The sequence below is a fragment of the Pteropus alecto genome, unplaced genomic scaffold, assembly GCF_000325575.1.
Source record: "Pteropus alecto unplaced genomic scaffold, ASM32557v1 scaffold25, whole genome shotgun sequence".
NCBI classification, from domain to species: domain Eukaryota; kingdom Metazoa; phylum Chordata; class Mammalia; order Chiroptera; family Pteropodidae; genus Pteropus; species Pteropus alecto.
Genome location: NW_006441955.1, coordinates 27,443,207 through 27,457,337, shown reverse-complemented (window position 1 = coordinate 27,457,337; position 14,131 = coordinate 27,443,207). Strand labels below are relative to the sequence as shown.

Here is a 14,131-nt window from a genome sequence, read left to right as displayed (position 1 = left end):
GTACCAATAAAATGTATGGCATGGACTTTTCCGTATCCTAACAGATAAGTTAACAATTTATAAAAATCAAGTCAACTTAAACACTTTTTTGTTATCTTTTGAACATATTTTTGTTAATTTATTAAATTGTTAATTTATTAAATTTGTTAATTTATTAAAGTGACGATGTGTTTTTTATAAAGTATGGCTACTGCCATGCCACCCTGAATAAGCCCGAACCTGTCTGATCCTGTCTGACCTCTCTGGTCAGGTCTGGTTAGTACTTGGATGGGAGACCACCGAGGAAGACCAGGTGTTGTAAGTGTAAAAAAAAAATAAAATAAAAGAGAGATTGTAAGCTGACAAGGTCCTTACAATCTGTACGGTCAACCAAGGGTTACCTCGCCTAAAATAAATATAGATAGATAGATAGATAGATAGATAGATAGATAGATAGATAGATAGATAGACAGATAAATGGATGAATGAATAATAAATAAAATATGGATCATTTACGGTAATAACATGATGTTAGGATATGCTTTAAAATAATGAAATGGCAAGAATAAGAAGTGAAACAGGATTAGCAAGATGTTAAAACTGGGTAATAAAGATTTTTTAGTTAAAATTAAAAACTTCTGCTTAAGATACTACAAAAATTTTAAAAGTCACATACTGAGGGAAAACATTCACCATACATATACCCAACAAAAAATTTATATTGAGAATATATAAAGAATCTTTATAACTTACTAATAAAAAGACAACCTAATTAAAAGTGGGCAAAATATATGAACAAGATACTTCACAAAAAGATAAATGGCCAAGAAGCATATGAAAAGTTGAACAGTTATCAACAAAACATAACTTAGCAATCACATAAGTGCAAAATAAAACCAAAATGAGATGCCACTACAAACCATGAGGCTAAAATTAAAAAGACACTTAAGACAACCTTAAATATTGGTGAGAATGTGGAGCAACTGGAACTCTCATTGCTATTAGTAGTGTAAAATGCTACAACCACTTAGGAAAATAGCAGGTTTCATAATAACAGTAAGAAAGTGGAAACAATCTAAATGCCTAACAGGTAAGTAAATGTACAAGTAGTGATGTGTCCTTATGATGAAACACTACTCAGCAATAAAAAGGACTGAACTACTAATGCACCAATATCGATAAATCTCAAGAACATTACTGTGTAAAAGATAAAAAAAATAGGATATATTGTATGATTCCATTCAACTGAAGGTCTAGAAAAAGCAAAACTAAATTACTGTGACAGAAAACAGATCATTGGTTGCTTAGAGCTGGAGATAATGAGGAGACTGACTGCAAAAGAGCATTAAGAACTCTTTTCAGGTGACAGAAATGACTGTGCTGTTGGTTATATGGGTGTACATTTGTCAAAACTTATCTAACTGCACATTTAAAACAACTGTTCTTACTGTATATAAATTATACCTCAAAGTTGATTTTTAAAAGCTATAACCAGATACAATTATACCAGATATAATTATACCATTTTTATGAGGTCATGCATAAGAATAAACCATATAATAAAGTTAAATTAAGGATTCAAGGAGAAATCCCTAAGGAGAAAAATCAAATTGTCTTAAAAACCAAAGATACTATAACCACATCCTAAATTTAGATAAGAGCATCAAGAGGGTGAAGACGGAAAAGGATATTTTAGTCCTACTGTCTAAAAAGAGAATAAGTCTTAGGAAAAAGTTGAATGTTTTCCTATACTAAATCATATATAATGCTTGTCACAAAAATTATTTATATCTTAGAAATAAAAAGACATAACTATAATAAAATATGCAAAGCAACTTTCATAGTAATAATTTTTGGGTAATCAATATATGCATACAGTAACTTTAGGGCATTATTATTTGAGAAGTTAGTAATATGTGTATTACATTCTATAAAAATCTCCACCCACAATGTTCTTTTATTAATTAAAAAAGAAGTATGAAGAATAATCCTTTAGTGCTCACTTTGGGAGCACATATACATAAATTAGAATGATACAGAGAAGATTAGCATGGCCTTGAGCAAGGATGACACACAAATTCATGGCCAAATGGGAGAGCGGTGGAGAGCTGGGTGAAAAAGGTGAAAGGAGGAAGAAATACAAAAAAATAAAGAAACCAACAAAACAGAAACAAACTCATTGATACAGAGAATATTTTGATGGTAGCCAGATGGGAGGGGGGTTAAGGGGAATCGGTGAAAACGGTGAAGGGAACGAGAAGTCAAATTGGCAGTTACAAAATAGTCACGGGGATGTAAAGTCCAACATAGGAAATATAGTCAATAACATTGTAATAACTATATATGGTGCCAGGTGGGTACTATGTAAATTATGCATGTCTAACCACTATGCAGTATACCTGAAATTAATAAAGAATAATGACTATCAATTGAAATATAATTGAATATTAATTAATTTTAAAAAAGAATAATCTTTTAAAACTTGGAAAAACACAGGTATTGGGGAAAATATATTCCTGGACATTTAAATTTTCAGATTATGTCTCAAACTGCAATAAAAATATCCCAAACATATAATAGTGCATTCTACATTATATGAGGCTGATGCGAGGGAGCACAGACTGTCAACCTTGCCTGTCAAATTTTCTTGCACTCTTAGAGCATAAGAGGGAAATTTTAGATTTTTTTTTTCTGATTTTAAAATAGCCTTTAGAAAATTTAGAATACAAATTGAGGTCATAACACATCACTTCAAATAACACTTTCTATAACTCACCCTCTAAAACAATAAAGTCTATAGTCCTTTATCCTTACAGGTACATTACTGGAAACATTTGAGAAGACTTGTTTAATGTATACCTTAGGAATTTCATTAGACTACTAAAAATGAACCTCAAAAATAATAAAGCTTAAGACAGAAGGGGGAAGCTTTATTCATTCTGTATTACTACTAAGGCTATGGTAGAGCATAACTTCCTTATGACTGGTCTCCCAGATCATGACAGGCCAAATTATTTTGACTTCATTTAATGTGAAGTCATTGAGTTATTTATCCTTCTAAAACTTAATAAAAACAGGATTTTAATATTTTATTTCTTTCTAAAAATTTAGTTATTTAAAATAAACTTAAGGTTTTGAATTTAAATCCAAGTATAATCCGATTAAGGTCTATTTCTTCACATATACCTTACTTTCCTACATTTTTTAATATAAAGTTTCATAATTTAGACAGGCACAATTAGGCAATAAGATATAGCATTCCAGCTAGCAAGACTCCATTCAATATTTGCTGCTCCAACATATTCTCTTTTGGTGAAAGAGCAGTCTACCATTCCTCCTGGGTTTTGTTTGTTTTTTGTTTTTTGTTTTTAAATATATGCTTGGGAAATTTTTTTACTTTACTAAGGGATACTATAAAACTTCATCTGAGCTCAACTTCATTAAATAATCAACTCTAAATCAATCAAGCCTAAATTAATAATTTTATTATACTTACTGTACTTCTTTCAAACATCATTGCAAGTTAATTCCTACCTCTCATTGCCAACATTTAAATTCTAAATTATGCTTCAAACTGTCTGCAGCTATTGTGCAATCCATGAAGCATGGATATTCTGCATTATGGAAGATGGAGTTCACTGACCACATTTTCACCTGAAGGCGATTGTGTTTAATATAAACATTTGGCTCAAATTCTGTTTGCCTAAAATATTTGAGTGGGAGAATATATCCCAGAAAGTAATTTAAATTCATTAGGAACATATTATATCAAATGGAAAAGCATTTACCACAGTTCCAGAACAAGCACTTTCATTATTCAAGTAATCCATATTTGGGCATTTAAGTACTCTTTACACATTTTTCTTTTAATGATTTTTCAGATGAAGCACACACACACACACACACACACACACACACACACACAAAACCAGCTTTTCAAAGATATAGGATAGATTTTGGCTTTTGCATTAATTTTATGAAGTGTGATCAATAATCTGTCTTGTTCGACAATCAAAAATAACTTGACAAAAGAGAAGGTTGGCACTGGGAAATAACAGATTCAGAATGGAAACATTCTCTTAAACATAGATCTTCTAAATTAAAATTAAACCTGTCAACAGATTGATTCACTTACCAATATTTTCTGTAGGCATTGAGACCCTGGTTGGTTCAACCAGATTGTCAGCCAGGACAAAAGCTCCTTCTTCCAATGTATCGAGTAACATTGTTGCTGTATGTGCTTGTTCAGAAGAATTCATGTGTTTCCATGATTCCAAAGCTTCAGGTCTCAGCAGGTTGTCCACTGTGTCAACAATTGCCTGCATCCATTAGAAAAACTATCATTAGTTTTTACTGCTTCTAGTACCAAGGTCATTTTCAATCACCGATTAGTGACAATTGTAATACTTATCTGCCATGATGATTGACTTTTAATTCAAGATGAAGAACACCTGGACAACATATATCTGGTCAACCTGTAACATATCTGACCATTTCAAAATAGGCCTACCTGAAGATTGTAGACTATTTGATTATAAAGAATAAGTGTAAAAAGATGGCTTGTTTCTGTTTATCTAATCATATCAGTTGTTAAAAATACAACCAAGCATCAGATCTTAACCTGAGGTATGACTCTTACATGCACAGTCATTCCTACTTATAATCTCAAGACCTAAATATTCTAACTAGAAAACACTGAGGTCTCTGGAGTAGCTGAATATTTATGCTTGAAATTAAAATGCATTGTTTTTTTGGAATTTGAATAAAAATAATAACCTAAATTGTGCCTTATAACACTGTCTGCTTATTACCACTGGAAAAAAACCAAGATGATTTCAAAGTCTGTAAATTAACTGCGAACAGTTTCACTATTCCAATTATCTGTCCAGCAAACACTTGAGAGTACATCTTAATTCATAAACAATGATTTGTTTTCAAATGAATCAAGAGAACAATCAAAATATTTAAAGCCTATACAAATCATTTAATGAGAACAGAAAGGCAGAATAAAGTCTTCACAAACATCAAAGTTGTAAATATTCATATATGTAGGTTTAGTTTCAAAATAACATTAAATAAAAGTATAACCCAGTCAGTTAAACAATGAAGGCAGGCTTCTGTACTGATACTTATTGTAGCTATACAATGACTATGGCTTAGATAACCAAAATCACTTAGTTTATTTACTCTATCTCATTTACCTAGTCATAATCCGTCATTACGCCCATATATAAATTGTTTTGATCTACTAGTAATCGCAGAGGAAAAAAGAACATTCATTGCACAAAGAACAACAAAAATTGCTAGTTTGAGGTACTATATTAAAATAAGCAAAGGGAAAAGCTGTTTGAGGCTACTGTCAGAGTAAGATTAATTAGCTTAATCCATCTTAATATCCTTGTTCTGTCTGCTTTGTGAGCCACCACGACCTTCCTGGCAGGTGAAGATACTTCCAAGTGGCGTTAAAGGCTTTTTTCTTTCTCTAATGGGAGATAGAATAGTCAAAATGCTCACACGGATACTACTGCAGCCATTAACTAGAGTGGAACAGAAATTGGTCTGCTGAGGCCAGATTCATTAGTCACCAAAAAATACAGTCTGGAGCCTCTAATCTAAGTTACAAATGAGTCCTCTGTCACAAAGCGGGGACCCACTTCATTTGCATAGTGTAAGTCAGCTTCTGATTTGTAATTTAAGGAGTTTTATGAGTCTTATCTGAACAGTGAAGCTCATTTGTGACATACTGAAAATGACACTGGCCAGAAATTAAGGTCATGCTGAAATTTACTATGTAAACACATGACTTGCAGATGGCATGCTTTTATTAATTTGAAACACTCCTTATTTATTATCATTAGTACTTTTCTAGTGGAATCAAAATGATCATTAGCCTAATCATATTCCTGAAGTAGTTTCTCCCTGCCAAAGGAAACAAGCTATTCTTTACCCACTGAGATATGTGTCCTGGGTGACACCCCAATGATTACAGTTCACACGTTAACTAATACCTTAAAACTGAATTGAAAATTTCAGTATGACAAATTCTACACTCTTTAGCAGTTATTTCTTTGCCCCCCATTATAAAGGCTAAAATGAGACTTCCAGAATTTTACTATCTAAAAACATATTTTCTGACCACTGTTTCTTGTAAAGTTCTCAGATCCCACAATGCCTATTACTAACTAGTGAAATGCCATTCTTTTTTTCTAGACCTTGCCAACCAGTATTGGTGAAGTCAGAGCTTTTGAATAACCTCTGTTCTAAAAACTATGAAGTTCTTTTTTTTTTTTTTTTTTTCCTGTCACATGTATATGGTTTAGTTCTTCAAGGTTTGGGATATGGTCCCCAGATGAGTAAGATTAGAAAGTAACTATCCTCCCAAGTGAAACTTTTAAAATTCAGAATAGAACAAATGGCAATGTGGTATTATTATTTTGATTTGTCGCACAGAACTAGCATGGTATACCGTGGAGGAAAACCAGCCGACGTAAACAAGGATTCAAAGCCAAACAGAGGCTTTCTGTTCTTTTTAGCCTGATAAAAACCAACATATAACACACATCGATGGCATTGTCACATTATTTACATTTCATTTCTAGCAACCCATCCCAATATCAACCTGATTCTAGAAATGACCCCTAAATATTTCAGGACAAAGCCTATTTTATTTTACAGTTTACCACAGAGATAAGAAAGCAGTGACTTTTTCATGCACATACATTATGACTACACAGTCTTTGATATGATAAACTGCCAAGAATATATCATAGCTGTTTTACTCAAGGTTTTCTTTTTTTTTTTTTTTTTTTTTTTAAATCTGCAGAGATGACAACAGGAAACAAAGAGACTGTATGATTACTTTCCAATTCGGGGGATATTTCATTAAAATTCTTGTACGTTTGGGTGAATGGGAAAACAGCAAAAATTATAAAAATAAATTATTTGCTTATTCTGAGAGTAATATACCTGTGAAAAGCCAACATTTGTACAGCTGATATGGGGCACATTATATAATTATCAAAGACTGAAATACATTGGATCATGCAGCAAGATGATAGAGCGTGGCAGGTAGCTGAAGAAGGGAGAAAGCAGGTGACAGCACAGGAGAGATACCTTAAGGTAAGCCCTGCATGTCTTCTCTCGTTTTTGGAGCTTTTTAGTAAAAGAAAAGAAAATCAGAGGTTAGATTTTACCTGTTGAAAATGAGGGAAGAAGAAATCCTCAAAAATTAAGCGGTGTTCCTGAGCTCAGAGTTTATTAGGTACTGTAGTCTTCTGGATTTTTGTGAGTCTACACTGACTGCTCAAATTATGTATTTATAGTTTTTAGTTGTGTTTTTCTAAGTATATGAATTCAAAGCATCTTGATAAAACTAGAGACAAAATACATGGTCAAAAGGAAAAAAATGATTGTTTTTTTCACCCTATAAAACCATACTGGCCACAGATTTTGAACTCATATGAATCTCATAAAACATTTATTTTACATTACAGTTAAAATAACTATCAAATTTTTGTCACAGTAGGAAACTATACTCCTAGCGAGGGAAACTCGTCCTTCTCTCAAAACCTGCACTGAAAACAGTATTTCAATGTCTAACATTCCTACATGAATCATAATTTTGCTACAACCCTAAGAGTTCAGTGTATTAGTATACAAACTATATGAGTTGTAGGACACATAATCTCTCCAAATGCATTCTAAAGTGACAGTACTGACCACAAACAGGCAGAAGAATTTGCCACCAACTAAGATCTCCCTCAGGTAATTAACTTTTTTTTTTTTTAGGTCACATTGCTCCTTTCTCAATTGTAATTCTTTCTTGGGAAACGAACCGATTAGAAGTTTTGTTTCTGAGTTGTATGTCAAAGGGGCCAGAGGTGTGGCAGTCAATTGCTAGAAGAATCCAGAGCTGCCATACAAAATATCTAATTGAAAATAACGGAAAATCTCTACCTACCTTGTTATAACTCCGTCCAGCTGAATCCTTTTCACTGGGTTTCAGTTCCTGCAGCTGTGCATCAAGAATATCCACCAACTGCTCCATCAATCTCACTGAAGAACTCACATCCCCAGCAAACACTGGCCCTTTGGTATGTTTAGCTAGTTCATTGGCAAGACTAGCAGCATTTTCTCCACTTCTGATCTGAAATGCCAATTTATATTATCTCAGTAAGATTTCTTGTTCTGTTTGTGGCTTCTTGTTATTCTCCTAAATATTTTTGTTGTGGTGAAAAATATGTTTGCAAATATGTCAAAATCTGTAACTGAGACCGATAACTTTCTCTTCATTTCAGACGATTAAAGGTTCTTAGATCCTCAACACACAAAAGAAATTTTCAACCAGACATTTAAAAGAAACAAAAGGAAAAAAAAGAAAACCAGAAATCCTTTTTAAGTTTTCAGACAGCCCTCTCATTTCACCGTAACCATTTTAAACCGCTATTTAAAAATCTCATTTATTTATTCCAGTGATCTAGAAATTAAAATCAGAATGTAATCACTATGATCCTGAGGGTTATTATCTACTGCTTGCATTTCAGAAAGGTAGATGGGAAAGGAGAAACTAAAATGTCACTGCATTACACTGTAATATTAAAGTTATTAATTTCTTTTAAAGCCATTTTTACTTATTCTACTATAATCATCTGTGATATTAACATCTGCTTGCATTCTGTAGATTCAATTGCAAACATAATGATATTTGATTTATTAGGCCAATGCACTATTAGTCTTACAAACATCAAAAGAAACAGAACTAAATATAAATGAAATTAAGCAAGTATGTACTCATTACTCATTAAAAAGCTTAACATAGAAAACAGCATGCCCCAAAACATATGTAACTTTGAATAAATAGTTTACAGACAAAACTATGCATAATTTTTTACTTTTGTACTGAACAAAGAACAGTGAAGCTGATTTTAACATACAAAGCTCAATTATTTGTGTTAGAAGTTAAAGCCCTTCATCACCAATATGTATCATATTAAAAGGTTCCAACCAACCTTCTGAGCCAGCTGATTCACCCAGTGTGAGGTACAGTTGCTAAGATCGGGGCCCTTAGGGTTCCATGTTCCAGTGGAAACCATGCAGAGATACGAGGCAGTTCCTACAACAGATGTAGAAAACAACAGTGAAATTGAAACCATTTTTCTGCATGCATTCAGGAAATCAGCTATGATGATCCTACCTTGCGTGTTAAATTTTGAATAAACGCTAATGGTACTAGTTGACAATAACTGACAAAAAGTAGGGTAAAATGCAGATTACAAACTGTAAATATAAAGTCAGCATAGAAATGTCAAACATTTATAGCACACAAACAAAAAACTCTTAATTTTCTTGGGATTCATCCAAAATGATACTTATAACGAGAAAGGCAGCAGTAAGAAAGCCTTACCAGAGTCTATGGGCAAAAATCTCAGGCTTGACCTAGGTCTTTAAGAGGGAGAAGTAATTCAGGGCCTGATCTTAAATGATTTTCACAGTTTAAAAACCTTTAGGTATCTACAGATGCTATATTCCCAAAGCAAAAAAAATAAAATAAAATAAAATAACAAAGTAAGCTAAATCTCTCCTTCCTCAAATAAAATCATTTCAGTGTAATTCAGAATCTATCTAAACTAAAATTTAAGATGTATGTATAGTATTTTACAAGAAATACCTCTTGTTCCCTTGGGACATGGTCGTTCAACCATCATTCCCCTTTGTGTCTGAGGCCACCTTATCCCCCTCGCGTCTAATGCTTCGCAGAATCTCTCTGGCAGGGGAAAAATATTTGTTATAGGAGGAATTTTGGTTGTAGAAACTGCTGGAGGTGGTTTTGTCCCTTTGCTTCCTTCCTGTGATCCAGCTACAGTTGTGCTCATGGGGCCTTTCTGTGAAGTAGTGCTTGTGGTTGGTACTGTGGTTTTGAACAGCTCAGCTGAAGAAGTTATTGTCACAGCTGTGGTAGGCACTATGGAAAAAAGATGAGCATGTTAATCTCAAACACACACTCACGCTCACATACAGGCACACACTTGAACGTGTGCATGTATGTACACACAAAACCCCACTCATCCAATTATACTCAAACCAACAAAATGAGCATTACTGAGAACATCAGTAGCTGGGATCTGATCTCTTCGTTTATTCCAATTTATTCATATTGTTGGCTAATTGATGGCAGTGTAGGCTGTACTATAGATTTTGCTGTATGATTCTAATTGTGTTAGGTTTACTCCTCAGTGAAATATTTGTAATATAATCTAAGCATAATTTCATCATATACCTAATAGGAAATGAAGGACAGTTTTATATAAAGTTTCAATGTACATACCAAATGCATATTTCACTACTAAATAACTTAGAAAAATTACTTTCTTGTATAAATTCATACTCTATAAACAATCAAATTCAAAGTGTCAACAAAAGTCTGACAATTACATGTAATTAGGACAATAGAAAATTTAAAGTCACCCACTCTACATCTTGCAGGAAAATAAATACTGTGACATCTTTCCACCCAGCAGACATTCTTGCTTGAGAGACTTTTGAGCATGCTTGATTAGACCCAAACAGAAGATAAGCTTGGCACGCTTGTGCTGTTTTAGTAAGAAAACATGTAAGGCTTCAGCATCTTTACTTTTGAAAATGTAGGTATGAAAAAGCAACTAGTTCTGGTCTGAGGTTATAATGCAATCTCTTATCAAGAAAATAGGTAAGATAAAATCATGCCTAATTCAAAACCAATCCTGTATTAATTTACTGACTCTTAGCAGAGAGTATAAAAGCAACTATTTACCCATTTAAAGGTAGAAATTTAAAAAGAAGTTTTTTAAAAGATTATTTTTGACTTCCAACATTACTTTCAAACTGTGAAATCCACTAGGTTGAAAAATGGAGCTTAAAGTTTCCTTCATTAATAATCATTTGATTAAACAACAAAAAAATTCTTTCAGTAAAATTCTAATACTGTCATTTGAAATCTATTAGGTGGTCACACTGAAGTTTTATCAACATTTATAGATACTGGCTCTTAAAACCTTATAAATATGATGTCAAGAGCATAGCAAATTAAAAATAACTTTTTTTCAAATAATCTTATAAAAATAGTAACTTATTTTATGCTTTCTCTATACATAAGAAACAAAACAGAACGTTGAAACTTATTAGAAAACAAGTTCCTATTATCATTATGTTTAATGTTTTAAGCTCTAGTCCATAAACAGTTGTTTATACAATTCTGAAACTACTGACAGAGTATGCTGTTTACCAGAAAAACTAGTTATTAGTTCTTTCGTAGTGACAAAGATCTTGTTATCAATAAGTGCACTACACACTTTCTACTTCTTTTTTCCTTCTATAACCAGGGAAACTTCTTAAGCATATGTTTTGTTTCCAGGGCATAATTCATTGGCCAGATGAGAGATGCCGGTGTATGTTAGTCAAACGTCATGCCCAGCCAGCTGCTGTAGGAACCATTCAAACCCGTCTATCTTTTTCTGTAAAGCGCTTGCCTGACATCTTGTTAAACCTCCGTAATTTTCTTTTGATTACAATGCAGCCAGGCTTTCAGTGCTTTCTCAATTAACATTTGTCAAAAGCATCACAATCTTTTGCATATGTCAAATGACTGCTGCTGAATCCAATTTTAAAGGAAAGTAGAGAATTGGAGCAATATGAGAAAAGGGTAGAGCAAAGTGGTTCAGCACTACACCATCTTATGTACCCCACAACACTGTACTAATTAGGACGCATTTAATCACTGAAATACAAATGAACAATCCTAGAATTAGTGATCTGTTAGCTAAGCATCAGCAAAGATTCATAATAACAGTGAGAATAGGTAATAAAATGACCTCTAATAAATGCATAACATTTCATGCAACATTCTGCGGTCTGCTTCCATGAGGTTTTTTTTTTGATAATTTTCATACCTTTTCACTTTTTGTTCATCAAAAGAAGTTTAAAGGAATCAACACATTCTTTGAAGGCAAGTAAATAAAATATTGGGTTATCGTGAAAATAAACTTTAAGTGGCAAAATTAAACTTTTTTGAAGGATAACCAGAATTTCTGGAATTTTGCAAGGCTAACGTTTAGCAACTTCAAGGAAAGCAATTTTTTTATATAAGGTTGAAGCTAGAAATGCAGAGTTACTTCTAAAAATTAGTATTTCTTTCCATAGGTGAAGACAGGGCATCTGATAAAAACTCACACTTATTCAGAACTTATGTGAGAGATGCTATGCTAATTGCCATTCAAGGAATGTCAGATCACCTTTTTTCATCCTTACCACAAACCCATAAAGTAGGCATTATGATTATCTTTCTTTTACAGATGAGGAAACTGAGCCATGGTGAAGGCTAAACAATTTGTTCAAGGTTACTTTTCCATACTCTTAACTGCTATGATCTTACTTTTCTAGCTTTACTAGTTACAAGATTTTCATAGACTCTGGAAAAGTATGGCATTCCACAAAGCCATCCGCTCTTATGTTGGAACACTTAACTGATATTGTGTTCTGTGTCAATCTCTAAAAGAAGAAAAGGTGTGGAAAGATAGCCTAATGCTGGAGTAATAAACAATAAAGTTTCATACTGAAACTTACGTGGTAAAAGGGTCAAAACTCTAGAATATTCTATAAATGGTAATAGAAAACATGGAACTCCCAACAGAATTATATTTGAAATTCAAACCCTACTTTACAGAGCTCTACCCCACTTATCAGGATGCTGTATCAAACATCTAGATTAAGTGATTTAGCATTGTCTACTATTATCATTTTAGTAGAGAGACCTAGAAACAGTGCTAATAAAATGCTAATAAATATATTAATAGGGACCCATAAAGATGTCGACAAACACATATAAAAATGGTTCAATTTACTATGGTAGTTTACTAAGCACTTGCTATTTATTGCCAGCTTTTTCCTGTATGAAAAGATTTAAGTACAATATCTATTTATTCTAAGAGTAGGATATTTCCATCATTCAGGTCCAAGAACTCACCCATTAGTCACTGAATGAACTCCAGCTCAAGTTAATCTGTAGCCTGGTAAAGCAAAACTGCATATTCATTAAATTTATCCTTATTTAATGTTTAAAATTATTGGTCATTTTTATTGAAAACATTTATTGTCAATGGGAAGATGTTTCAAGAAATATGTATTCTATGCTAAATAGGTCCTTAAAAAAATAAACCTAACTGGCACTGTTGATAAAAATTTTCTCTCATATGTGTCATACTTAATAATTAGGGTAATTATTCAGGAGCTGTCAAAATCTAAGACACAATATTTTTCAGAAATATTTGGTATATCAAATTTGCAGGCAGAAAAAGTAAATTAAAGTAATTCAAATTAAGAAACAGAAAAGAGTTAAAAAATAAGACTGAAATGGGCTTTTTCTAAGCTCACTTTAGAAAGGAAGAAGGTGAAAGAGGAAAAATGGACATAATTTAGAGGATTAGAGCAAATGAGCTATATGCAGATCACGAAAAGCTGGAAATTCAAAGAAAAAAAGAAAGATTTATTCAAAAACTAGGATCGAGGCAAAGAAATAGTATACTTGTACCGTTAGAAATAAAAGGCTTGTATTTATAAATGGGAAAAAATATTGAAACTAATACAATATGAAGCAGTCTACACTGAAAAATGAAAGGAATGGATAATTTTATAGCACAATATAAGCTTTGGTAACATATATTAGCAAATCCAGTACATAAGACTTGTGAATTTCAGTCAATCCACTCAATCACTGCTTTGTATGGCAGGCAGAGAACATGATCTCTCACTGCTCTGTCCCATCAGTTCTTGGATCTTGCTTCTGGAAAGCTGACAGTGGCTTATTGGTTTGACCTAAATTTATGGTCCAGAACAGTTCTGCAAGGCCTTATCTAGATATCAGCACGCATCCTGGATGACAGAGACAGGAGTCTCTCTAAAAGTATATGAAGATAAATTATAAGGAGAGAATAAGATAACAGGATTCAAACAGCGGCAAGAAAAATTTAGGTCAGATAAAACTTTTTACCACTAAGGGTTTAAATAAGAGGTCAATGTGAATTTTCACTTTCTGGGAATATTTAAGAATGGCTAACTTGGGAGAAATAATTTTAAAAAATAGCTAACTATTTTGGATAATGAAACACAGCTGTAGGAACAT

The 14,131-nt window shown here is 32.8% G+C and overlaps 1 protein-coding gene and 1 pseudogene across 1 annotated transcript in view; one reads left to right on the top strand and one right to left on the bottom strand.

Moving 5' to 3' along the window:
• The window catches only part of ADGRL2 (adhesion G protein-coupled receptor L2), a 180,719-nt gene that overhangs the window by 30,891 nt on the left and 135,697 nt on the right, over positions 1-14,131 (bottom strand). The window contains exons 6-10 of the mRNA XM_025052092.1: positions 9,647-9,940; positions 8,988-9,091; positions 7,940-8,125; positions 7,093-7,131; positions 4,115-4,298 (exon numbers count right to left, since the gene is read on the bottom strand). Of these exons, the coding sequence (XP_024907860.1) occupies positions 4,115-4,298; positions 7,093-7,131; positions 7,940-8,125; positions 8,988-9,091; positions 9,647-9,940 (807 nt within the window). The remainder of the gene's footprint in view (positions 1-4,114; positions 4,299-7,092; positions 7,132-7,939; positions 8,126-8,987; positions 9,092-9,646; positions 9,941-14,131) is intronic.
• Positions 1,975-2,063, top strand: LOC112486070 (annotated as a pseudogene).